This window comes from Dicentrarchus labrax, unplaced genomic scaffold (assembly GCF_905237075.1).
Source record: "Dicentrarchus labrax unplaced genomic scaffold, dlabrax2021, whole genome shotgun sequence".
NCBI classification, from domain to species: Eukaryota; Metazoa; Chordata; class Actinopteri; family Moronidae; genus Dicentrarchus; species Dicentrarchus labrax.
In genome coordinates, this window is record NW_026136723.1 from 14,102,763 (window position 1) to 14,127,843 (window position 25,081).

Here is a 25,081-nt window from a genome sequence, read left to right on the forward strand (position 1 = left end):
AATATTTAATGGAGACTCAAAAATTGGCACACAAAAATGGAAGAATCATTATGGATATGTGAGTCGTAGAGTTTCTGTCCGCTTTGTAAAGACATTTGACGTTGTGGGAAATAAAATGATGAAGGTACAGCAAAGTACGACAGACACATTTAAATTAGAGCATTAACGTTACAGGTAGTAGTGTTCAAATGTCCATTAAAATGTGAAACGTAAGAACTTACCATTATTGCCGCTGAGTGGTCTGTCCCTGCAGCCAGTCACTGGGTGTGTGAGCTGTCGGTAGTGTTGGCCGGCATTATGTTTATGCAGTTTGATGACTGCTGGGTTTCGGTCCCAACTTTCCCGTTTTGTCATCTCTGTCCCATGATGTGTTGAGTTTGTCCATGGCAGGAAGGAAGAGGGGGGAAGCTGCACCGTTTGACTCCGCTCCGGAGAGTCTGTCCTCACCCAGTTCTCCCCGGTTAATTTACAGTAACTCCCGGGCGAGTTACTGCCTCCTTTTAGGCTTTGCACCGGGAATATGGCTGTATTGAAGATACAAGACCAGGTAACGTTAATCTTCCTAGCTTACCGCTGGTGTCACTTTTTGTGAAACTCATTAACCGCTTGTTTGGTAGGAGTCTAATGTAACGTTAGTCAACACCCGTGTTACACTGACTGCTCATTTTAGTGATAGTTTAACTTCACTAACACGGAACAGCTAACGCTAAGTTAATTTACGGTTACCTAGCAGCAACCGGTGTGGTCTAAGTTACTGGCTAACGTTCTAACCGTTAAGTCAACTGACATGTTAGCTACCTAGCTAGCAGTTACCAGTTGACAGAAAACCGGTTAACGTAAGAGCCTTGCCAACGTCGTGTCACCTGTTGCCTTACGTTAACTTAATTCAATTAACTCGGTCAGTTTCGTGTCATATCAGAGATTAACTACACGACCGGTTGTCAGTGTTGTTGGGTGTTTTTGACTGTTGCTGTTTATTGCTGTTTTCTGGTGGTGATGCGCTGGTGAACACAGCTGGATAGCTGTGAGGTTAACAGGGTGGCTAACTCCCCCTGCTCTGCTAATGTTTGTTAGCAACTTGAACTCACGCTAGACAAGTATGGTTAGCTATTTGTGCTCCATCCCGCTGTAAGAGTATTGAGCTAAAGTTAGTGAACCGTTTTATCTTGAATTAGAATCGCATGTTTCCAAATTAACTGACTGCAAGCTGATATGCTACCCAGGGAGTTTGCTTTGTCAGCTGTCTAGTTCAGCCCCTGCACATTTTCTCTGGGGTAGCTGTGGTCAGTCACCTGTTGCTGGAGATAAGAAAGGCTGTCAGACTAAAATAGCAGGTGGTGCTGCTTCCAGCTGTGGTCATTAAGTACACACTTTCCACAAGCTTAAATTAGTTGCTATGAACACTGCTGGGAACTAGTTTAAAGGCACTGATACACAGGGCATTGTAGCGGGCATTAGACACATGGATCAGTAACTTAACAGCAGCTACAGAGTTATTGTTAGTTAAAGGAGCTTGTTAAATAAGGATTGCGTGTTTCATTACATTTTAAATAAAATTGACAAAATACTTACTACTGTATATACTACTATTTACTTATTTAAAAGTTTTTGTGTGTGTATGTGCTTGACAAGTAGAGGGAAGTAATGACCTAGGAAAACAATTCAGTTAGCTCATGTCAATCAACACAAAATTTGATATTTTATGATTATTAATCATTTACATTATCAAGTAAAACTACCAAATATTTCTTCAACATCTTTTTTAATATAATGCTTTTTATTCTCTTCTCAGTTTTATATTGTAAATTGAGTGCAATTCAGTCAGACAATTAAAAAGCTCTGGTCACTTGTATTAAGCATCCCTTATTTATTACATTTTAAAGACTAAATGATTTGTTGTTAAATATAATAAGCAGACAAGTGCTTAGAAATCGTATGTGTGGGTTCAGAATTGGCCTAAATGGTTATAGTAAGATATAATGTTTTTGAACTTCAGTCAAAGTGGCGCTCTGTGGCCTGTCCTGGACTGACCAGTCTTCAGAGCAGTCAGCAGGAACGCAACAAACGGAAGTGTGTGTGTGATTTGATCTGCCGCTCTATTCTCCATTGTTCTCTATAGTGCTGAAAGAGAACTGGACGAATGGACAAAAATAGTCACACTCAGACAGGCAGGACTGGGGACAGGAGTGAGTGTCACTTTTGGCAAAGGCTTCTGTTTGTCCTCTAGAGGGCGTCCTGTAGCTTTGGAGCATGCAGTCTCCTAACCCAGCAGCTTGGGGAGAGATAGTAGAGGCATTTAAACACTCAATGAAAAGAGAAGGTCAAGCATACAAGAGAGCGTATTGTAGTTTTGTTTGTGTTTACTTGATTAGGGCTTTTATGATGCATACATCAGCAGTACTGTGTTAATGGTTGGTAGCCAAAGAGCCTCTCAGCACCATGTAACATCTTGTTTGCCCACAAGTGAAATGTGTACAGTATACATACAGTACAATTGCTCTCCCTTTTTTTACTGTCAGGTAGTACTGCGCAATACACCGGAGGAACCTGTATACTAGTGCTTTATGTTACTTTAATTTCCTGTATGATATGAATTTTTCATATACCGCCACACCGTTGCATAGCTGAAACAACTGCTGTAACTCATTTGTTTCTTGTGCAGTAGAACATCTGAGAAATATCTCTTGGAATATTGAAATACATTATAAACATACGTTTATGGTGTTTATTCAACTATTTTAAAATATTTTGTTTTGAAAAGGAAGCAATGTTAAAATTGGTGGCATATCTTGCTTATTTTTAAGTTATGTTTTTCCACGTTGCATTTTGTACAATAAAAACTAGACTTATCCAATAAATGAATAATCATAACTGTGTCTCTACTAGTAGACAGAATCAGTGGGCCAGGCCACCGTGAGGATACACACTGCAATATACACTATGATAACTATATCATTTAGATATGACTAAAAACTAATGAAAAGTAGCACCTTCGACAGATGAGTCAACATTAAGGTGAAGCTGCTTCGCCGCGGTCTGGCATGAATATCAGGGTGTATTTTGGAGCATTAAAATTGTACGTATCAATTCAGATTCATGTAATGTTAATGACTTATTCTCCAATCTCTGCCATTCAGTTAGAGTATTTAATGGATAGCATGTCAGAATGTGCATACCATACAGGACAGCAGAGCGCTATTAGATCACCCTCTCTTGATCTTTAAAAGCTTTGAAATCTCAAAATGTTTGCCTCTTCATTGCTGCTGTCTGTGTGAGTATGTGTCTTAGTGCGCACACACACACACACGTGCTGGCCTTTGTGTTTCTGGACTGGGATTACATTACACACAGTGCATCCTGTCGCAGGGTCAGAGCAGAGGTCAGTGCAAGCTGCATACTTTCACTTACACATGCACTCTGTCACGTTGAGTCACTCTCATGAAGTAAAGCTCATATGCTGTAATGGAATTTTATTCATGGGTATTTGTGATAATACCTTGCTTGCATCCTCTTGTTGTTGCAGCGAGATCAGGTTCACCTTCTGTATGTGTCCCATTGCTGTATGAGCACCAGCTCAGCACAAATGCAGCAGGCATTTGAGCTCTGCCTGCCTCATGAAAGCACATGTCCAACGCATCACAAAATGTTTTTTTCAGTTGTTGTTGCTTGTATTTAGGAGTGCGCTCTACTATGTCCTGCCTATTCCATGTTCAGCCATGCCTTTGAGTCCTGATTGCATCTTTAAACACACATGAATACACATGCTGATCACAGGAAGACTCTTTTCTGTTGGAAAATGGCAACAAATCTGCAATGTAAACATCTTTGGGCTACGTTCCTGAGAGTACCCCCAGCACTAGCAAGTGGGAGACAAAACATAGTTTGTTTATATACTTTGCTACCCAAACATCATTCTTTATTTGTGTTTTTCAAAGCAAATCTGTAACATCAGCTCAGTTGCTGTAGGAGCAGAAAGATTGTTAGCCTGTCTTTCATATTAAGAATGTAAATGGTAAGTCCATTAGACTTAAAATTTAGGTCTGCTGAAAGGCTCCATCCAACTGAATCTCTCCCTCTGATTCGCCCTCCTTTGCTCCGTTCCTCCCTCTGAGTTAATGGGGTTGTGTGGCTTGGCAAGATTGCTCTTTTTAGGATCTGTGTTGAATATGAAGGAGACTGAGACACACACACAGAGACATGCACGCACAGACTGGTCTTGTTAGCTACCCTCACATTCTCTGGCAAAGCCAGTTTGTTCCAGTTTTATAATGAGGAGATGGGGACTTTTGAAGCTATGCCACCGATAAACCAAAGAACATACTGGAACACACACACGTACACACACTGATCTGGTATCCATTTTCTTTTATTTTCTAACATTTGGAAGGTCGCTTCTATTTTAGCACCAACTTCATGAAGATGCAGACCACTAAAATCTTATTTAGCAAATTCTAAAAACAACACAACATTGTAGTGCACATGGTTTCATTTTTACAAGGCTGTGTGGGTTGCAGCTTTTTAGATAATAGAATATGAGGAGATCTTCAATGCTTCACACCATTACTTTAATGTACAATACCAAAGATCAGTGCTTTGTTGAGTGGCTTAGCACAGAATCCATAAAATAGGGATAATAAAATCACAATACAGACATGAACCTTCAGATGTCCAGACAATATTGAAGTGCTCAACAAACAACATTGGACTGGATGCTGAAGATAGCGGAGCTTTCTCTAAAGAATCAATAGTGCTGCACCATCATTCTCTACTGTAGCATCATCATTTCACTTCCACTTTTGTTGTTACACTTAACAGAACTCATGTGGGACTCGGGCTTCAGCACCATCCAGCAAGTTACCTGATAATTCATTAGAATAGGGCCCTAGCTGTGCAGTTTCCCTCACTTGTTGCCATTCATTTATTTTTTTGTTCCCTTTTCATCTATCGCTCCCTCTTAATCTCCTTTTGTTTACATTTTGCATTGTGAGTCACTTTGTTTCTCAGTTAACTTTCTGTAACCAGTTTGCACCCATTGGTGTCCCAAGTTCCCTCTTTGTCCTTTGCTCCATTCATCTTCAGGTTTCTTGTTCTCGTTTTGTAGTGCTCTACAGTAGGTACCCGCCTACAATTATTATTCTCTCTCTCTCCCCTTTTATCCCTACTCCCCTCCCCTTTCCTTTCACTTTCTCTCTCCCTCCCTCCCTCTTTCTCTCTCTTTCTCTCTCTCTGTCTGTCTCTCTCCCCCTCCCCCTCCTCTCCCTCTCTCTGTCTCTCCTTTTGAAAGAGCTTGCTTCAGCAGTCTGCCTGAAATGAGCGACGCATGCCCACACATACATTGGCTTCTACGGCCCCCGTCCACGCTAATCACAGGGTCTCTCTGTGTGTGTGTGTGTGTGTGTGTGTGTGTGTGTGTTTTTGCATCTGACGTGTGTATGTGTGTGTTCCTGGCTGCAGCACAGCAGTGAGGATATGTAGCTTCCTGTGTGCTGCTAGGCAGCCCAAGCTCATTCTGCCGCATGCCGCTTACTGCCACCATTACGCAGAGGAATTCCCTGCTGTCTCCGCTACTGCTGCTCACAGAGTGCGAGTGTGGGTTAGAGAGAGGAGGAGAGGAGACATGCAGCAAAGCAACACTGACAGATAGAGGACAGAACTGGATTTCACATTGGATTTTACCTGAAGATGTGCAGTGTTTGTTTACGAGGAACCCAGTCCTTTTGTGGGATTAATTGCTGACCTTTGTGCTCCTGAATTGCCCACGTATGTAAGAGGGAACAGTGTATTTATGTGTGTGTGAGAGAGTGTGTGTGTGTGTGTGTGTGTGTGTGTGTGTGTGTGTGTGTGTGTGTGTGTGTGTGTGTGTGAGTGAGTGATTGTGTTGGGGTGTGTGTGTGTGTGATTGTTTGTTCCTGATGCGGTCAGAGCGGGCTAGCCGTGTGTGTATTGTGGTGCTGGAGGAGGTGGAGGAGGATGAGCCCTCTTCTTCGCCCCCACCTCCCCGGCCCAAATCATCCCCAGACCGCAGATCCCATCATGCCTCTCGAAGGGCTGCTGCTCAAGAGGACAAGGTGAGATGGGTCCTTCTGTTTGGTTCTTCACTGATTGAATTAGAGTTTTCTGAATCTAAATCAGCGGAGGCGTTGCCACATTTAAGATTTATTAACAGTTTTTTATGTGACATTCTCATACCTGGCCTGAAGTTTAAACCTGAGCTGAAGTGCATAGTTACACATCATATTGCATGAAAATACAACGCACTTCCAACACTTGGCATCCATTGCTAAATATAGCACCAATATAATCACCAATATAGCCCTGCCATATGAGAAGAGACTGCTGGTTTGTATAGATTATCAGCAAAGCCTGGCCTTTGTAGACTCCAGTGTTGTGCTGTATAAAGGGCAAGCCTACCATTGAAACATGGTAGTGAACGTTCTTTTGATCCTATTAGAGCTGCTCTTTGAAGTGTTCACGAAGAGGGTTAAAGCCAGGGAAGATGTGCCGGCTCTAGTCACAGGGTTTGTGCTCTTAGTCCGTGTCTACCTTCTCCAATCTCTGACATAGTTGCAGTGGTCATCAGTGTGTAATAGGCATGAGACAGACGCCGACATGCCTGACAGCCCCACTTATTTTTAGTTTGGACGAAATGAGAGAGGGATGGGGAAAACCGAGTAAGGAGCAGATCCACATCATAGTACTCGTGTTGTACTGATTAGCAACCATGGCTGGGGAAAAAGGTACGCATGTGACACTAGGTATGCATGTACTTGTGTTTTTGTATTTCGTCAGTGAATTTTCAATAATGATGCAGCACAAAGAAAAGCACTGCTTTAAATTGTATGTTATCAATCTACTTAAAGTCCTTATATTAATTACATATCCAAACATAATGACACAAGGAAACAGTTTGTTATAATGATCAAATAATGAAGTAAATAGAGAGTAGTGTGATTATAAATAAAATTGAATCACTCAGATCTTAGTGACAAATAGGCTAGTGATTTATAATCATGATCACAGTAACTAGAAAGTCATGGTTGTGCAGCAATATGTCGCAAAACAAGATATTAGTTATCAGTATCAGTAACAAATTGTTTATATTGCAGGGTTCCATGTGAAAGTAATAAAGCTCAAAATGTGGGTCAAAGTTGTTCTGGTGTACATGATTTAAGATTTTATTAGTTATCTAAGATAAAAGGTCACAAAGACAATAAATTACCTAAATATAAAAACATCAAAAGACTACTGTATTTTGAATCCAGTATGCAGAATTTAATTGTGAGCTTAAAATAGTGGTACTTCCCTTAACCTTTTGAATGGACTCCCTGTTCTGTGTTTACAAATCCCAATCTCAGTATCAGGCATCCTGCTCTCATGCTGTTTACATCCACAGATGTACGAAAATGAAACTTAAGTGATTATAGTGCCGTGCTCAGTGTGTTTTTGTATCTTTCATTCATTTGCAGCTTCCTCTTTCTGGGGAAATCTCTGTCTTAAGAACACACATACCTTGTATAACTTGTTAAATCGTCCTAATAAATACCTGAAATACTTCAGCATTTGTGGCTAACCTAGTCATTTTTTCCCCTCTCTTTTTTATGGTTTTACACCACTGTATATTCTTATCAGCTGGCCTCTCACCAGGTGGCAAGAGAGCACAACTTTTAACCCCTCACAGACTCAAACATTTATGTAATGGTGTGTACATGCATGCATGTGTTTATGTGATGTATGCTGCAGCTGCTACTGTCATAAACAAACTGGTGATATATGGTCATTTGTGACCTGTGGCTCTCTCCCAGCTCAGGATTATAGTGTCTGTGTGTAAGACTCTCCCATTTGTAACTCTCATAACTCTCCCTGATAACATAGTTGTCAGCATAGAAAATGACTGCCTTGTACATCGAGTGTGTAATAGTGTACATCAGCATTTTGTCTTGTTTTTGATTTTTCCCTCTATAGCCGTCTCTGTTAAGAGCCATCTTCAACGTGGACCCAGATGAAGTCCGCTCCCTCATATTCAAGAAAGAGGATGTCAACATTCAGGTGAGTCACACACACTTCTTGCTGTTTCCCACGATTTATTCCCAGTGTAGTATGTTTGTGTTCTGCGATCCCTGTGTAATATTCTGTGACTCTTAAGCTTCACACACACAACGTTGAAATATAAAAAAAACACCAAGGAGAGCCGGAGTCAGCTCGTAGGCTACAATTGATCTGGGTTCCTATTGATTACTTGGCTGACTGAGCGTGCCTTCTGGCAGCTACCCCATCTTATATAGCTGTCAGCCAGGGCAAGAAACATGAACTGTTCATTCAACACTATCCTATCCTATGGTTTAAGGACATAACCTACACCTGATATCTCTCCTTTTTTTCCCCTCCAATCGCTTTCGCTCTCTGGCCTTTGTCTTTCTGAATATATTTTTCTCAGTTTACAACCCACTCTGTTTTCACATTCTTTGTTTTTCTCTCTGTGCTTGCTGTTGGTCTATAGTGCTGGGGTCATCACACTGAGTCTTCCTGGAGTCAGCAACACTGGCCCAGGCCTATTGCAGTCACATGACATGTGTTTATAGCCCCACTCTGTTGATTGCTCTCTCCTGCACTGAAAGAGAGAGAGGTGGGGGTGTAGAAGCAGGGTTTGTTGAAGTGATGGAGCGAAGAGAAGAATACAAGTGAACACATGATAGACACTTCTCTCCTTGTGGAAGTAGTCTCATGTTTCTTGCGGTCTGCAGCAGTGTGAGGTTTATAGATTTTGTTAGGGACTTGTCACCCCCGTCATGACGTGTGTTTGTGAGCATGTGTCTCAAGGCCCGTCTTTGTGTGAAAAAAGAGAAATAACACACGTGCTTAAATTTGTGTTTTTCTGTGTTTTGTCTCCTGCCAGGACAACGAGAAGCGGACGCCTCTGCACGCAGCAGCCTATCTGGGGGACGCTGAGATCATTGAGTTGCTCATCCTCTCAGGTAAACACTACAGCCCAGCTTTACTACCCTTTATTTATTTATTTATTTATTTATTTATTTATTTATCAATCTAGTCAGCTATCCGTTCAGTTTAATTTCAATTCTACTTGAAAGCTTAGTCATCTATTGACACTGGCTGTTAGCGGCCATCTGTGTGTGCATCTATCTAGTCTGTGTGTCCATATTAGCTCCCCTATATTTTTTCCTGTTTATTGATTGACAAAAATTAACTGCATTTCATTGCACAGTAAATAGTTTTAAGGAATACGGAAGTCATAAAAGTCCATGTATACATACATGCATGTCAAGTTCATGTTGACCTTCAACACCACTTTGTTTGCTGTCAGTTTACCTCATCCTCTTTCTATCCTGCCATGACTTCCTAAATTCTTCAAACCCACTGCCTGTTCTTCATCTCTCTCATCCTCATGTTTCTATTCCTGTGTATATGCTCACTGCTCTGTCTGTCAACCTCTCTTTGTGATTTATCAATCATCCGATAGGGTCTGTGTCGGCTTTACTTCCTCTGAAGTCAGCTGAGCATGTCAGGAGGTGGGGCCCACCCTGTCATAACACAAGCGTGTGTGTGTGTGTGTGTGTGTGTGTGTGTGTGTGTGTGTGTGTGTGTGTGTGTGTGTGTGTGTGTGTGTGTGTGTGTGTGTGTGTGTGTGTGTGTGTTTTCACTGTTTCTCAATTATGTGAAGAGCAAGCAACAGGTGCAGCTTCAGGGCTATTTTGACCCCCAGGCTGTGCCAAAGAGGGTCATGGAAGTTTTATATCTTCCAGGCACTGTTGGCTCACAACACCGTCTCCCATAAGTCATGGAAAAAGACTTCAGTTTGTCTTTTCTTTTTACTATTCACACCCCAATGTGTTTTATTGGCTCTTTTAGTGTATCCTTCAATGATGAGACATTTTTACCACCATGTTTGTCTTTGCCATGTGAGCCAATGTTGACATATCTCTGACATCTCTCACTCTCTCTCTCACTTCTTTCATCCAAGGAGCCAGAGTTAATGCCAAAGACAACAAGTGGTTGACTCCTCTTCACCGAGCTGTTGCCTCATGTAGTGAGGTAACGCATTACACAAACAACCTACTACTAATGTGCGCTGTGATGACTCCACTGTAATTATTTTACTATGTTTTTGGGTTATTACAGCTTTTTATACCTTGGAGAAACCTGTGTTTGATAACACAAATTCAACCCTACGAAGGGGGCTTCCCCACTAACGGTTCTTTTCTTCTCTCTTCTTACTTCTTCTCTCATTACATTGAGTCCACTGTGATGACAGAAAACAGAACAAGGGGAATATCTTGTAGCTACCTTACTGGCATGAGATGGAGAAAATGATTGTTGTCGGCATTATGTTTACAGATTCGTACAATCTAGACTTAAAAGGGTAAAATTACATAACTAGCGTGTTGGTCTTTGATAAACTTTCAAAATATTTTGACCTATTCTGCTTGGTCCACACAGCCGCTCGCGTTGTTTCTCCTTCTCATTGCTATTGTCGGCATGGAAGCCCCCTAAGAATAGCAAATACTTTATAACCACCCACACACAGCCACCTGCACATACTGGTGCGTACTTTTGTTAGAACACTGAGGCATGTTTGAAAATAGACTGTCTGTCTGCACACTCTGACCCATTCACGCTCTCCATCCAGGATGCAGTGGCAGTGTTGCTGAAACACAGTGCAGATGTTAACGCCCGGGACAAGAACTGGCAGACGCCACTCCATGTTGCAGCAAGCAACAAGGCGGTACGCTGTGCTGAGGCTTTGGTCCCGCTGCTTAGCAATGTCAATGTGTCTGACCGAGCAGGACGCACTGCCCTGCACCACGCTGCCTTCAGTGGACATGTAGAGGTTGGTCTCTTTTTTAGATGCACACAGAGACACTTGCATACATGTCAACAGTTAAATTAATCAGCTAATTTACTTTTGCGTGACAGATGGTGAAGTTGCTGCTGTCCAGGGGAGCCAACATTAATGCATTTGACAAGAAGGACAGGAGAGCCATCCACTGGGGAGCCTACATGGGTACAACGTGACATACTAGATGAAGCCTCTGTCTCTCCCTAGTCATACACACTAACATATACTGCTTTCAGTAATTGCTAAATCCCCTAGTAAACATGTCTTGACTTAGTTGAATTGGACTCTGAATTGACACTTTTTTGTGTCATTTTCATACTGCCCTTCTCTGTTTCAGGTCACCTGGAGGTGGTGAAGTTATTGGTGGCCAGCGGAGCAGAGGTCGACTGTAAGGACAAGAAAGCCTACACCCCACTCCATGCAGCTGCTTCCAGTGGCATGAGCAGCACAGTGCACTACCTGCTGGGCTTGGGGGTCCACGTCAGTACAGACATACAGACATGCATGCACTAGCAGTGTCCTTAATGTGTACATAATGTACCATGACCCTTTGACCTAGCCATATCTTTAACTAAAAATATAAATGCTATTTAAAATGGTATCAATCTCATATTCTCAAGTCAATAAAATGCAAAAAAGCCAAGTCATGCTATGTTCCTGAAAAACACTACATAAGCATAGATTTCTGCTCTTTTTGCATAGGTCAACGAGGTGAATGCTTATGGCAACACTCCACTCCATTTGGCCTGTTACAATGGACAGGATGTGGTGGTCAGTGAGCTCATTGAGGCAGGGGCCAACGTCAACCAGGTGTGTCTGTGTGTGTGTGTGTGTGTGTGTGTGTGTGTGTGTGTGTGTGTGTGTGTGTGTGTGTGTGTGTGTGTGTGTGTGTGTGTGTGTGTGTGTGTGTGTGTGTGTGTATGTGTGTGTGTGTGTGTCTGTATGAGATAGCATGTGCATAGTAATTGTGTGTGTTTAATTGCGTGTTATTTGGTACCTTGCTTCAGGTGAATGAGAGGGGTTTTTCTGCTCTCCACTTTGCCTCCTCCTCACGCCAGGGGGCGCTGTGTCAGGAGCTGCTGTTGGCCCACGGAGCTCACATCAACATGCGGGTGTGTCCAGATGCAGATACACTTCCATACAAAGCACACCAATTTAGTTGAGAAACAATAGTGGCTGTATATTAATATAGCTGAAGTGAGCGTATATACATGGCCTGTATAATTATTTTAACAAAACGAAAAGGAGCCTCAGCTCTTACCAATCTGCAGCTGTCCAGTATCTAGCAGAACGTTGAAATGACAGTGTTGTTAACACTATGGTAGCAGTCATGGAAACTGCTATTAGGTCCCCACAGCCTCAAGATGCAAGGCCATATGGAAGAAGATGGGGGAGGGGGAGGGGGTGGCTCCCTCAGGCTGCAAGCTGCTCAGGGAATATGTGTGTGGGTGTATGTGTGGTCCACAAGGGGGTCTAATATAGCTTCTGTTCATTCTAAGCTTTTCTAACACTACAGTATTAAATAGCTCTTAGAGAGGATGCGCCTTCCCAGTATTTTGTTTGTGGTGCTAAACCAAAGTCTTAAGTTCCAGTGTTGAACCCAGGATGAATACCCAAAGGCATAAAAGGTAGCACACCCAGGTTTCCAGGAAAAAGTTGACTAATCTCAATTACACACATTTTTTGGCCATGTCAGAAAAAGTGGTAACATTTCAGCTTATGGCCTTTGTCCATGAGGCTAAAACATAAGCACTTTTTCCTGGAAATCTGTGAGTGCTACCTTTTTGTGCCATTGAGTATTCATCCTGGGTTCAACTACAGTATTAGACTCACAGCTGAGTCAGCTTCCCATGCTGGCACTTTAATGTACCTCTACCGCACTGCAAGACTGATCTGAAGGCTTAATACTGTACAGAAAAATCTAATCATCATCTTTGTCCCCCTCTGCCTCTCTCCACTGTCACTCCCTCCATCTGTCCAGAGTAAGGATAGTAAGACTCCTCTCCACATGGCAGCTACTCATGGAAGGTTCTCCTGCTCGCAGGCCCTCATTCAAAATGGTGAGAGCCTGTACAGCATGATGTTTGCTTCATGACTGAATTCAAATTAGTTTGCATGCCTTGGTAGCGATTGTAACAATGGCACAATAAAAGGGTTTCAATGGAAATGCAGACATACACCCTTTATTTATGCGTGTGCAGGAGCTGAGATCGATTGTGAGGACAAGAGCAGAAACACTGCCCTTCACATCGCTGCCCGCTGTGGCCATGAGCTCATCATCACAGCACTCATCAAACACGGAGCCAACACCGCCAAGTAAGTAAAAACTGACATTTAACCATCTGTCTATCTTCCCACTGAACATAATTTGTTATTTACTTAAAAACAAATAAAAAGGGAACAATGTGATGAGTGGAGCTTGTTTAACTCAACAGAAACCATTCTTTCAACCTCCTTTTTGTGTTGCTCCATGTTCTCACACCTTACCTTCCATGTCCTGTGATGACTTGCCTTATCTGCCTTTCAAATTTTTTTAGGAGAGGCATTCATGGGATGTTCCCCCTACACCTGGCAGCTCTCAGCAGCTTCTCAGATTGCTGCAGGAAGCTGCTGTCCTCAGGTACATTCATGCTGACACCATTCTTGCCACTAGAATCAACTAGTTGACATCCTAATTGATGCTGATTTCATATTGGTGCAGGGTTTGACATAGACACCCCTGATGACTTTGGAAGGACCTGTCTACACGCTGCTGCAGCTGGAGGGTGAGTCATCATTCCTGCTTACAGCCTTATTGTTGTTTAATTTCTCACCTTCTTTTAATGGTTTTCTTTGTTGCTTATTTAACAGTATAACCTTTTGTTTAATGTTTTCTGTCTATTTAGTGCACTTTTTTTATGTTCTGTATTTAGTTGACTTGTGTTTTTATCACAAACAGAATGCACATGATTACAATAGATTTGGTATGTCAACAAAGCATAACTGTTAAAGCTGTCTCTCCAACCAGGAACCTGGAGTGTCTGAACCTGCTGTTAAACATAGGAGCGGACTTTAACAGGAAAGACAACTTTGGAAGGTGAGACAGGCATGCAGTTTAATTCTAGAAATGCTAGGAATAGAAATAAAACAAGGTCTGTAGACTTTTGACTACATTTCAGGGAGTAGAGGGAGTATGAAGGTATGAAGTCCTCGCTGGCATATGTAATAGTTGATGATGACTCTCTGCACATCCCAGGACTCCACTTCACTATGCATCAGCCAACTGTAACTACCAGTGTGTGTTTGCTTTGGTGGGCTCCGGGGCAAGCATCAATGAGCTGGACCAGAGAGGCTGCAGCCCCCTGCACTATGCTGCTGCAGCTGACACTGATGGAAAGTATGTTGTACTACATGTTTAATTGATATAGTTTATATTTAAGTATCAAAGAATCCTCAGTGTCAGATGAAGGCTCTTTATAGAAAAAAAAAACTGTTCTCTTTTGTCTTTGTCAGGTGTGTGGAATACCTGTTGAGGAATGATGCTGATCCAGGAGTGAGAGACAGGCAGGGTTACAGTGCAGTGCACTATGCCTCAGCCTACGGACGCACACTCTGCCTAGAACTGGTGTGTACAGCTACCACACTGAGTGAACATATGTTGCATGTTCTACAGGGAGGGTCAGAAACATCTGAAACATCATGCAAATTAAATCTGATCTCTTCCATATGATAAAATGTTTTAGAACTGTAGAGAAAATGACAGTACACATGTTCACTTGTCATGGTATCATAAACAGTCTTTGTCTGTGTTTCTTTCAGATGGCAAGTGAAACACCTCTTGATGTGGTAAGAAAGAAATTCCATCATCCGCTGTAACACAATGAGCCCTTATATTAATTCTTTGTACGTAGCTCCCTCTGTTTGGCAAATGGGGAATATGGTGGTTAGGCAGCTGTTAGGCAGATAAGGCCGACAATGTCTGATGATATTTACTATATTTAATAAATATCGAGCACATGGAGCAGTGTGACTGTGGCTTGATGTCTGTGCGAGGCAGTGACTTGTCAAGGACACAAACATGGATCTGATCTCTTTGTATTTCAGTTAATGGAAACATCAGGAACGGACATGTTGAGTGACTCAGAGAGCCAGGCTCCCGTCAGTCCACTTCACCTGGCGGTAAGTATTTGTCAGTGTGTGTGTATTTTGCTTTTCACATCCAGGATTTCACTGTCTCTGCCCTGTCTGTTACAATTGGACATCAAAAAAGTGTGTGTGGGGCGCCTTAGGCTTAGTCCTTACTGCAGTGCCCTGTGTTCAAATCCAGTTGTTGCCTTTTTCTGCACGTCATCCTCCCTCTATCTTCCCTTTCCTGTTCAGTTAAACTATCAAAATAAAGGCACAAAAAAACCCAATAAATCGGGGATAATAAATAGAAACAAAAAGTAAATTTCGAGTCCTGGGTGTGTGTCTTCGTTGATTTAGGCTTACCACGGACACTGTGGAGCTTTAGAGGTTCTCTTGTCGTCCCTGCTGGAAGTGGACGTTTGCAGCCCAGACGGCCGGACACCCCTCAGCCTGGCCTGCTCCAGGGGTCACCAAGAGTGTGTCTCTCTGCTGCTGCACCATGGCTCCTCACCCATGACCCGTGACTACACAAACAAAAAGACAGCCATACATGCTGCAGGTATACAGACAGTTACACACCCAGCAAAAGAAATCTGTTTGAATGTAACACCTTCACCTCACATGAAGGAGATTTATTTATTTTCTGGCTTTTAAAATGGAAAAACGTGTTGTTTCTTTGGAAAAATAAGTCATGTCAAAGCATGTGTGTGTCTGTCTGCCATAGCTATGAATGGCCACCCAGAGTGCCTGCGCCTGCTCATGAGCAACAACAACCAACACATTAATGTGGACGCACAAGACGCCAACGGACAGTGAGTGCATGTGTGTGTGCGTAGACAAAATGGCTTAGGCTGAAGGCTTTCATTGCCTTCTCATTGCTCAAACTAGCTTCACTGGAAATATAAATAAAATAATTGATTTATTTCTACTGTTTACAGGACTCCTCTGATGTTAGCAGTGCTGAATGGACACACAGAGTGTGTGTACTCTCTACTCAGTCAAGGAGCCAGTGTGGAGAATCAGGATCGCTGGGGGAGGACAGCACTACACAGAGGGGTGAGAAACATTCACTCCCACCCACTAACCTAATATTTTATTTTATTTTATTTCATTTTTTTTACTTTTTTATGGCTCTCTCCAGCCAGCTGTCCATCCATTTATCCTTCACATGCTTGTAAATGCTTTGAGGGAATTTCTTCGAATTGACCTCAAATGTCCACTTGGACTCAGGATGAACTGATTAGAATTTGGTTGTCAAAGGTTACCGTGACCTCACAAAACACATAACTCAAGAATTGATTTTTACAATTTGTCAGACAATGACTTGGTTGCACTTTTGACTCAAAGGTTATTGTGACCTCAAAATAGGTTTTTTAACTATTATGTAAGAATGAACATCCATATTTAACATACACGTTTACTGGGATGACACAATGAGTAAACAATAACTAGCATCCATCTCATCCATTATGTCTTACACTTACTGCCTCATTCTGAATTTCGAGCTTCATCGGAATCACATGACTGCAAGCAACATATTGGCTAGGTAATCGTGTTTCTGTGAGTGAGTTTCATCTAAAAATGCATGCATCACATGTTTTGTAGCTATACTCTATGAGAATTCATCTTTACATAATAATCAAGTACACGTGTACCTGTTTAGTCAATACATCAATGATAATCCTTCCAAAACCAGTTCAAAAATGTATATTCACTAGCAAAAACTTCCATTTAGCCCAATATACACTTTATACTTTTTATTCAGTTCCTCCCAAGTATTCACCAATCACCACAAATATTATGAGTCTGGACAGACATGGATGTAAACTGCAGCTTGACTGGTGGCAGAAGCAGACAACCCGGCACAGTAATTCTAGTTTCTAATGTGTTTCCCACTTTGTAATCTTTCACACAGGCGGTGACCGGCCCGGAGGAGTGTGTGGAGGCCCTTCTCCAGCGTGGGGCCAGCGTGTGTGTCAAAGACATCCGGGGCCGCTCCCCTCTCCACCTGGCATCTGCTTGCGGACGTGTGGGTGCTCTGGGTGCTCTGCTGCAGGCCACCGCCACCAGCTCACACACTCACACACACCTCACTGACAACCAGGGCTACACACCTCTGCACTGGGCCTGCTACAACGGTACTGGGACACAGCATAGCACACCTGAGAAACATGTCTGTTCTTTATGAAGCCACTGCAGAGAAGTATTGTACATCTGTTCTTCCCTTTGAACTTCTGTCCTCTTTCTGTTTTCCTAGGATATGATGCTTGTGTGGAAGTGTTGTTAGACCAGGAGGTGTTCAAGAAGATTAAGGGCAACTCTTTCAGTCCACTGCACTGTGCTGTGTAAGATAATGAGTCTGTTTGTACCAATGACTTTGGTTACTTTTACTTTTTATGTACATAAACAGTGGGGGTATGTGACGGTGTGTGCTGTGTGTTTCAGTATGAACGATAACGAGGGAGTAGCTGAGATGTTAATTGACTCCCTAGGCGCAACTATCGTAAACACCACTGACTCTAAGGGCAGGTGAGAGATGCAAACAGACTCAAACCCATCACGTTTTTATGAAAGTTGTTTGGGGTTAGCACAAGCTTTGCTGATATATTGTTGTCGATACAGGACCCCTCTACACGCTGCAGCTTTTTCCGACCACGTGGAGTGTGTTTCCCTGCTGCTGAGCCACGGAGCTCAGGCAAACGTAGTCGACACCCACTTGCGCAGGACGCCGCTCATGATGGCAGCTCTCAACGGACAGACCAATACTGTGGGTCAGTACATGCACTGACACATAGTAGACACTATTGGCCTTTTATTTATCTAAACCTTTTGACATGTAACTATCTCATGTGTTGCAGAGGTCTTGGTGAGCAGTGCTAAAGCAGACCTGGCACTACAGGATACACACAGGAACACAGCATTACATCTGGCTTGCAGCAAGGTAACAATTCACAGGAAAGAGAGAGAGAGACAGGAAATGGCTGGCTATGGTGAAATGTGGATATTAACATGTCACCAAGCACATATGAGCACCTCTGACCTAACAGTGGTTACAATGGGACAACTGTACTTTCCTCTCAGGGTCATGAGACGAGTGCCTTGTTGATCCTGGAGAAGATCAGCGACAGGAACCTCATCAACTGCACCAACGCTGCTCTCCAGACGTACGTAGTATTCCCAGTTGTGCAGCAGTGTAATAAACTTCAGACAGGATTGGTTTTAACTTTTATATCTCCCTCCACCTTCCTGCAGGCCCCTGCACGTAGCAGCCAGGAAGGGATTGACAGTGGTGGTCCAAGAGCTGCTGGGGAAAGGAGCCAGTGTGTTAGCGGTGGATGAGAATGGTCAGTTTTCATCTTACCATTCACACGTATTTCTACAGTGAAATGTGATCTATTCTTTTTTTTTTTATTCACTCACTCACTCCTCTCTTATCTGCAGGTTACACTCCAGCTCTGTCCTGCGCTCCCAACCGTGATGTGGCCGACTGCCTGGCGCTCATCCTCAATTCCATGATGCCCACCTCCCCTATGGTCACCATAACAGCTTTGCCTGCGCTTTCTCTTACGCAGACAGTCATCAACCACCACCCCACTAACAACCACATCTCCAAAGGCGTGGCCTTTGACGCCCCACCGCCTCTGAGGCCTGACCATGCCTCCTACTGCAGGCCGGAGCGCCCGCTATCCTCCATCTCTGTGGACGATGAACTGAATGATTCCGATTCAGAGACATACTGAGGACATACCTGCTATTGGACAGCCCTAAAATACTGGCAGGCTAGCCAGCCACTCAGGAGCCTTAATAGATCACTGGCAAGGAACTAAAAGAGAGAAAAGAGGGAGAAAGTAGGGCCAGTTATTTTTAGGTAAGCCTCTTCAAATAAAAAAATAACCCTTGTTGTAAACCATATGTTTGTTTCCTCAAGATGCAAAACCTGTGTGGCGGAAAACAATGTACTAAAATATACAAAAAGGTGAATACGCACTACATTTCTCTCAGACAGTATCACTTTATGGTCTGTAACATGACCAGTGTCTTTTTAAATTTAAAGTGATGGTTTCTTCTTTTTAAATTAAGCTCATACTATTTGATGATCATTTCTCCAGTAGTTTTAAGCCTTTTCACAATTTTCCCTTCAACTATTACTAAAAGGGCATCTACTGAAGACAAGCTCAGAGGACTGCTTTTTTTTAGCACAATTGTCAAAAGGAAAATCAGAGGGACAATCTTACGGGACCAGGTCATTTATTACTGTTTTCCCTACTGTACTTTTGAGTTTTTATTCAGAGTTCTTCTTCGGGCTACCAGGGGAGACATTGATGGCTGTCACATTGATAATGCTGCGTAAATTGTTCTTAAAACCACTTTTCAATTCCGAAGAGAGGAAATGATTATTGAATCCTATAAATTTACTCCAAGTGGAATCCCTGGAAGCTTATTCTGACAGCAGGTGGATGTAAGACCCATTTACTGTACGATTGGTCCAGGAGACAGATCGGAAAGAGCGGCCTGAGGAACTTTTAACTTGCAATGCTGTAACTACTCAATGTCGGTGTACTGTACTGGAGATGGGGGGGGAGTGGGCTCACACTGTGTATACGTGTGTGTGTGTGTGTGTGTGTGTGTGTGTGTGTGTGTGTGTGTGTGTGTGTGTGTGTGTGTGTGTGTGTGTGTGTGTGTGTGTGTGTGTGTGTGTGTGTAAGAGAGATGTGTGTGTTTGGAAGAGTGAGAGAGAGAGGGAGAGAAATTAATTAATATTGCCTTTTAAGGAACAGGCTACTTTCAGGCAGAGGTTGAACACTACTTGGTGCAATGTTTGTAAAGATTAAGTAATGGATGAATAAAGATATTTGTTTTTGATTTATTGCAGTTTGTACATGACAGAATACAAATTTGTAACAGCTGAATTGTCATTATCAGTCTTGGTCAGAACGTTTTTTTATTTATTTGATATTTTTCTCATCTATTCCAAAGTAATTCATTCATTGTCCATGTGATACATCCGTCCGTACAGACAGGCAGTGACCAGCCCACCAGTCATGTTTGAGTGTTTCATGGTCACTCTGCCATCTGCAGCCTTTTCAAGATGCTCCGGCTGCTCCAGGACCAGCTTGCTAGTCAAAACTGATGGGTACACGTATCTGGTCCCAAACTTCCCCTCCAAAAGGAAGTCCATTTTAGACTCTGCCTCTCCCACTTCCTGTCCACAGGATGCGGCGTCCAACCCTGCACAGCGGACCAGTGCACACACCTGCAGCAGAGATGTGATAAATATTAAAACTCTCAGGAAGCAATTTTAAATACCCAAACTTATTCTCATTCATACCTGTAGGGCATAGCGTCCGTTCACAGTGTGTGTTCCAGAGAATGCTCCCAATGCGTAGAGCTCTCTACTGCTGCCTTGTGGTGACCGCCGGTATTGCAAGTAACAGCAAAACGTGCCATTGCACACCTTCACTTCACCGTCTGTCTCATTTAAGAAGACAAATGTGAATGGGTCGTACATCATGGATGAGATGAAGGTGGCGGAGGAGGGAGGGAACGAAGAACCAATTTCCGGAGAAGAAGAACAGCTCTCTCTGTCACAGTATCCAGATCCTGTAGCTGTAGATGATGTGGACTCACCCTCAACTACCCCCTTCTCTGTGGCCACCCTCTGCCCCACCCACAGTGGGTCTAAGACTGGCATCCTGGCCACCACCAGCCTGCCCTCCTCTGGGTCTCCTTTCTTTGCGTGGTGGTAGGTGGCAGAAAAAGGGGTGTAGATACCACTTCCTGTCATGATCAGTCCGTCATTACGAATGTTGGCTGCTAGCACGGTGACATTGGAACCCAAGCTGAACGCCTGCTGGAACTGGATCGTGTCCAGTAGGGGGAGCTGGTTCATCCAGGCTGTGGGGAAGATCAGCTGACGCATCCCCTAAAAGGATTCCAAAGTGAGATGGATGTTAGAAAAAGAGAAGAACGAACACAGGAATGTAGAGTTGGATGCAGAATTTGAGTGGTTGTCTATCTACCTTCTCCACCAGGGTAATGGTGGGCTTGTGGAACAGGATGTCGAAGCAGGTTATGAGGCCAAACCTCCCAGCAAAAGGTGTATCAAACGTTATGATCTCAGGTTGCGGCGGGGTATCGAAGGCATTCTCAAAGTAGAGGTTGTGCTTATGGTAGCGTGCCACCAGCAGACCATCTGACCTGTATGAAAGAAGATACTCTGAACTGTTCACATAGACTAGAAAATGATGTACTGGTGCTCTTGCTGGGCTTCAGCTAAACTAATTCTATTTTAAGGTCTACACTGCACCTGAAAACCACATTGGTGTTGAACTGCCAGCGTCCGTCAGAGGGACAGGAGGAAGAGGGGTCTGTCTTCAGGGGGCAGGGCTGCAGGTCAGGCATGTTGGCCACCAGGTAGAGGTTGTGACGTCGGGCCATACAGCTCAACCGCTGGAGAACCTGTGAAACACAACCACACGCCAATATGATTTCTATTCACAGAGCCAAGGCATGAGCAAAGGCTCTCTCAGCCTAGTGGTGTCTCCATGTCAGTGTATCATATTAAAACACCTGTTCAATAACAACCTCAAAATGAAAAGTATTATTGTGCACCTCAGTGTTGTTGTATTTGCTTGGCTCCATGCAGGGGTTCCAGCTCTCTTCCTGGGGGTCAGGAATGGTTTCCAGGTAGCCAGAGAGGGATGAACGGCTGAAGTTGAAACCCTGAAGACCATCTTCTGGAAACACTAGGATCTGAGCACCCTGGCCATGGGAAGGTGAGACAGGAGACATCATTACTCGACTGTATAGAGTGAGTCATGATCCCTGTGACATTAAAAGTGCTTCTTCATGTGAGCATACAGAGAAACACAACCACTCCTGATGGCCGTTTACTTGGGAACACCAACTTGTTTTCAGTACCCTGCTATCACAAGTTTAATTTAAGTTAAATGTATTGTTATCCTGACTGTGCTCTTTAATTATTCCCTGTTTAGGGAAGCTGAATCTTAAATGTAGTGCTCTCTGGTTATGATACAAGCTCAGATAACTGATAAATATTTAGCCATTTACAGCAAGGGACGATGGCACTGACATTTGAGACTTTACTTGGAGTCCAAGGACCAACAGAGCGAAAGGTTTGAGTTAAAAATTAAAAATAAGATAATAACTGATTGCTTCAGCTAAAAATATGGCTATGGGGGGAAAAAATGTGACAATCAGAATGAACCACAAACTTATAACTTTTAATGTTTTTTATAAACTGAGCAATAAGCAGCATTGTCCCTTTTTGACTGAAGTACTACATATAACTCTCCGCTGTGCTGGCAGTACCTGCTGAGCGGCCCGGGCAGCCTGCTCCTCGTAAACATCCAGGTTTTCGCGCATGTGTCTCAGGGCAGCGGCGCGGGACAGCGGGACATCAGGGTGCGGGTTCAGGATTACTTTGTGCTCGTACACAGCTGCAACGTACGAGGATCCCGCAACGGGTTCCGTCTGCACGGCGACCCACATTAAAGGAAGACTCACAAAAAAGACAAAAAACAGAGACATTGTTTGTTCCCTGAGAGACGTGAATGGTGTAATCCTGACGGGACAGTTGCCACAGAGCCTGAGGGGTCAGAAGTCCTGCTGGAGGTAAACTGCTGACTCAGCTGACTAATTTCTGGGTTTAGAGGTGATTTGATGTGTGCGATATAAATGTGGATCCACATGGTCGTAGTTTTTTGCCGCAGCTCCTCGTTTTACATTTTACATGAGGACGGATCACAGAAAATAGCTTGTTCACAGCACTAGCGGCAACCAGGCAACTAGACAGAAACAAACACCTTTAATTTGAAAATACAATACAGGAAGCATTAGGAATATAACCAGGAAGTACACAAATTGGACTTTTTTCCCCATTTAATCAAATAAATAACAGTTTAATAACTTTATTTTAGTAACTACTCAATTACTTTTCATTATTCTTTCATTGGTTAAGTTGGTGTTTGTTTCTGTTTGATCAATAAATACATCACTGCAAACTGCAGTGTAAATGGACATCTAATACTTAGAATTGAACTAGATAGCGTACTCGTACTGTATATTTGTTAAAATGTTCATTAAAATCTACAAGGGAGGCACAGGATCTAATTAACTATTTAAATATTTACAATTATTTGCATACAGGTTAAGTTATAGGTACACCCTGCTCCACCTCCACACCTACTGACTGCCTGAGGGAGAGACACTGTTGACAGAAGAGCAGTGCAGCATGGGAATGAATTACAGTACAATATATTTGAATATATTCCTCTAGATCAGTAAACCAGGGTGGTCTAGGTCTATACAGTTAAAAATAATGGAAAACAATGTAACTGCAGCTGTGGTCATATACTTTTTTTTTTTTTTTTTTTTAAGGGCATGCAGGAGTCTGTAACATACTGTCAATGGTAACACTGTAAGGAGTTTGACTTCATTAGTGTGAATGTGAATACTACATAAACAGAACTGTTATTTATGAAGTGAGCAATATGTCACATTGTACCTTTGACTGAAGAACCAGTTAACACTCCCTCCTGTCCTGACAGTACCTGCAGCCTGCTCCTCATTCATATCCACGTTTTTCTGCATGTGTCGCAGGGATATTAGGGAAACCAGAGAGAGTTTATAGAGTTCTTAATACACCGGATTGTTTAGTAGAATATATGTTAGGTTATAGTTTGTCTCTTTATTTTGTTCATAGACTAGTGTACTTCTTAACCAGACCCGGTTCTACATCCTCCGGTACGGTAGGGGGCGCTACGCAGCTGTAAACTGAGATCACAATCCGCCAAAACAAACACAAAGCAGTAAGAGAGGAAACACGAAACATTAACCTGGAACTGCTTTACAAACCCAAACTTCCCACAGCCTGCATGAGCACGACCCGAGGTAGACTTTGGTTGTACCTTCATCTCATGTGAACCAGTTGTTTAACCACTAGTTTAGAAGCGGACTGTTGTTGACGTTGTCGGGTTTTATCGGACTCCTCCATCCGGTCCCTTTACTAAACCAGGGCGTGTGTTAGCCTTAGCATTAGCACTAACTACACCTTGAGCAATGTCAACAGCACCAGAAGCCCCGACAGGAGGGGCAGATACCGCCGTGTCCAAACCCAGCCAGCTGTTTAAGAGCTGCTGGAGCTGCCGGGTCCTCTCCGGAGGGGCTCTGGTCCTGTCCGCAGCGTATGTGTTCAACGCAGCCCGGAAGGTGATGCTTAAAGGGGGACCTACCTCCATGGGGACGGTGGCACAGATTACATTCGCTGCTAGTAAGTTCACGCTGTACTGCTACCACGTTTTAACACTGTGGTAACGTCGCTTCTTTAAAAGTAATACATGCACACCTGTGTTTGTTTGTTTTTGTTTTTTTTAGGTCTGGCTGCATGGGGGGTTGTTGTGATCGTTGACCCGGTAGGAAAAGCAAAAAAGAAGACGCATAGGGTGTCTGGAAACTCGTGAATAAACATTTAAATGCTCAATAGATGGACTGGAAGCTGTCGGGCAGATGTTAATGGACAATAGGACACCGAGCCGGAGAAGCTGGAAAAGGATGTTTGCACTATTTGTGGAGTAACACAGACATCAGATCAGATTTTGTGTTGGCATTGTGTGGATGAACCAAACATCCTACAATGTTGGAAGCTTTTGATGGGTTGAATTAAAAGTGAAAGAGATCATATGATTAATATAAATGTTCTCTGTCATCCTTGAAATGTTATGCATGAAGACATTTCTTATATTTAAACAGTGATACCTGTAAGTGAAAACCTTACTGAGTATTTAAGAACAATACATTTGAGCGTTCATTACTAAAACATTTAGTACAATACAATGTATTGTAAGTTGTTAGGACATTTGCTCAGAGCTGCCACGATACGCTGAATGAAGCAGCTGTATAGTGCCCATAAGCTTTAAAAATAATATTGAATTTAGTTTTTTCCTTCCAGGCAGTGCTGTTTTTCATATATAGTTGATGTGTAATGTTTCAAAATGGTGGTATTAATTAACCAGCATGGTGTGAGCCCTCTGCCTTTTTCTCCACAGAGAGAGATCAGTCATTAGCAGGAAAGAGACTTGACACAGTACAAGATTACAGCAA

At 43.0% G+C, this 25,081-nt stretch overlaps 3 protein-coding genes and 1 long non-coding RNA gene across 5 annotated transcripts; 2 read left to right on the top strand and 2 right to left on the bottom strand.

The window, feature by feature from the left end:
* Positions 1-85: 85 nt before the first annotated feature.
* On the top strand, positions 86-19,822 carry LOC127357562 (serine/threonine-protein phosphatase 6 regulatory ankyrin repeat subunit A). 2 transcript variants are annotated; one of them, XM_051389835.1, is made up of 29 exons: positions 86-547; positions 7,963-8,046; positions 8,894-8,972; positions 9,977-10,047; positions 10,643-10,843; positions 10,930-11,017; positions 11,190-11,332; positions 11,555-11,662; positions 11,860-11,964; positions 12,834-12,912; positions 13,054-13,168; positions 13,390-13,472; positions 13,554-13,617; positions 13,860-13,928; positions 14,088-14,228; positions 14,345-14,456; positions 14,651-14,677; positions 14,936-15,010; positions 15,317-15,518; positions 15,684-15,771; positions 15,898-16,015; positions 16,875-17,097; positions 17,217-17,304; positions 17,405-17,488; positions 17,582-17,730; positions 17,818-17,900; positions 18,041-18,123; positions 18,212-18,303; positions 18,401-19,822. In XM_051389835.1, exons 1-29 carry the CDS (start codon positions 521-523, stop codon positions 18,697-18,699), a joined length of 3,180 nt encoding a protein of 1,059 aa, XP_051245795.1. In that variant the 5' UTR covers positions 86-520; the 3' UTR covers positions 18,700-19,822. The 2 variants fall into 2 exon arrangements, with proteins under 2 accessions (XP_051245795.1, XP_051245793.1); XM_051389833.1 differs by lacking the exon at positions 86-547 and adding an exon at positions 4,450-6,068.
* Positions 7,986-12,200, bottom strand: LOC127357592 (uncharacterized). The gene is made up of 3 exons (XR_007882280.1): positions 12,114-12,200; positions 11,850-11,985; positions 7,986-8,608 (listed from the first exon to the last, which is right to left on the bottom strand). It is a non-coding gene; the product is annotated as an uncharacterized LOC127357592 (long non-coding RNA).
* Positions 19,810-23,320, bottom strand: btd (biotinidase). Its single transcript, XM_051389852.1, has 6 exons — positions 22,292-23,320; positions 21,572-21,721; positions 21,267-21,418; positions 20,980-21,157; positions 20,289-20,882; positions 19,810-20,213 (listed from the first exon to the last, which is right to left on the bottom strand). Exons 1-6 carry the CDS (start codon positions 22,508-22,510, stop codon positions 19,941-19,943), a joined length of 1,566 nt encoding a protein of 521 aa, XP_051245812.1. The 5' UTR covers positions 22,511-23,320; the 3' UTR covers positions 19,810-19,940.
* A 427-nt stretch (positions 23,321-23,747) lies between these two features.
* Positions 23,748-24,674, top strand: dmac1 (distal membrane arm assembly component 1). Its single transcript, XM_051389886.1, has 2 exons — positions 23,748-24,251; positions 24,356-24,674. Exons 1-2 carry the CDS (start codon positions 24,041-24,043, stop codon positions 24,439-24,441), a joined length of 297 nt encoding a protein of 98 aa, XP_051245846.1. The 5' UTR covers positions 23,748-24,040; the 3' UTR covers positions 24,442-24,674.
* The last annotated feature ends 407 nt before the right edge of the window (positions 24,675-25,081 follow it).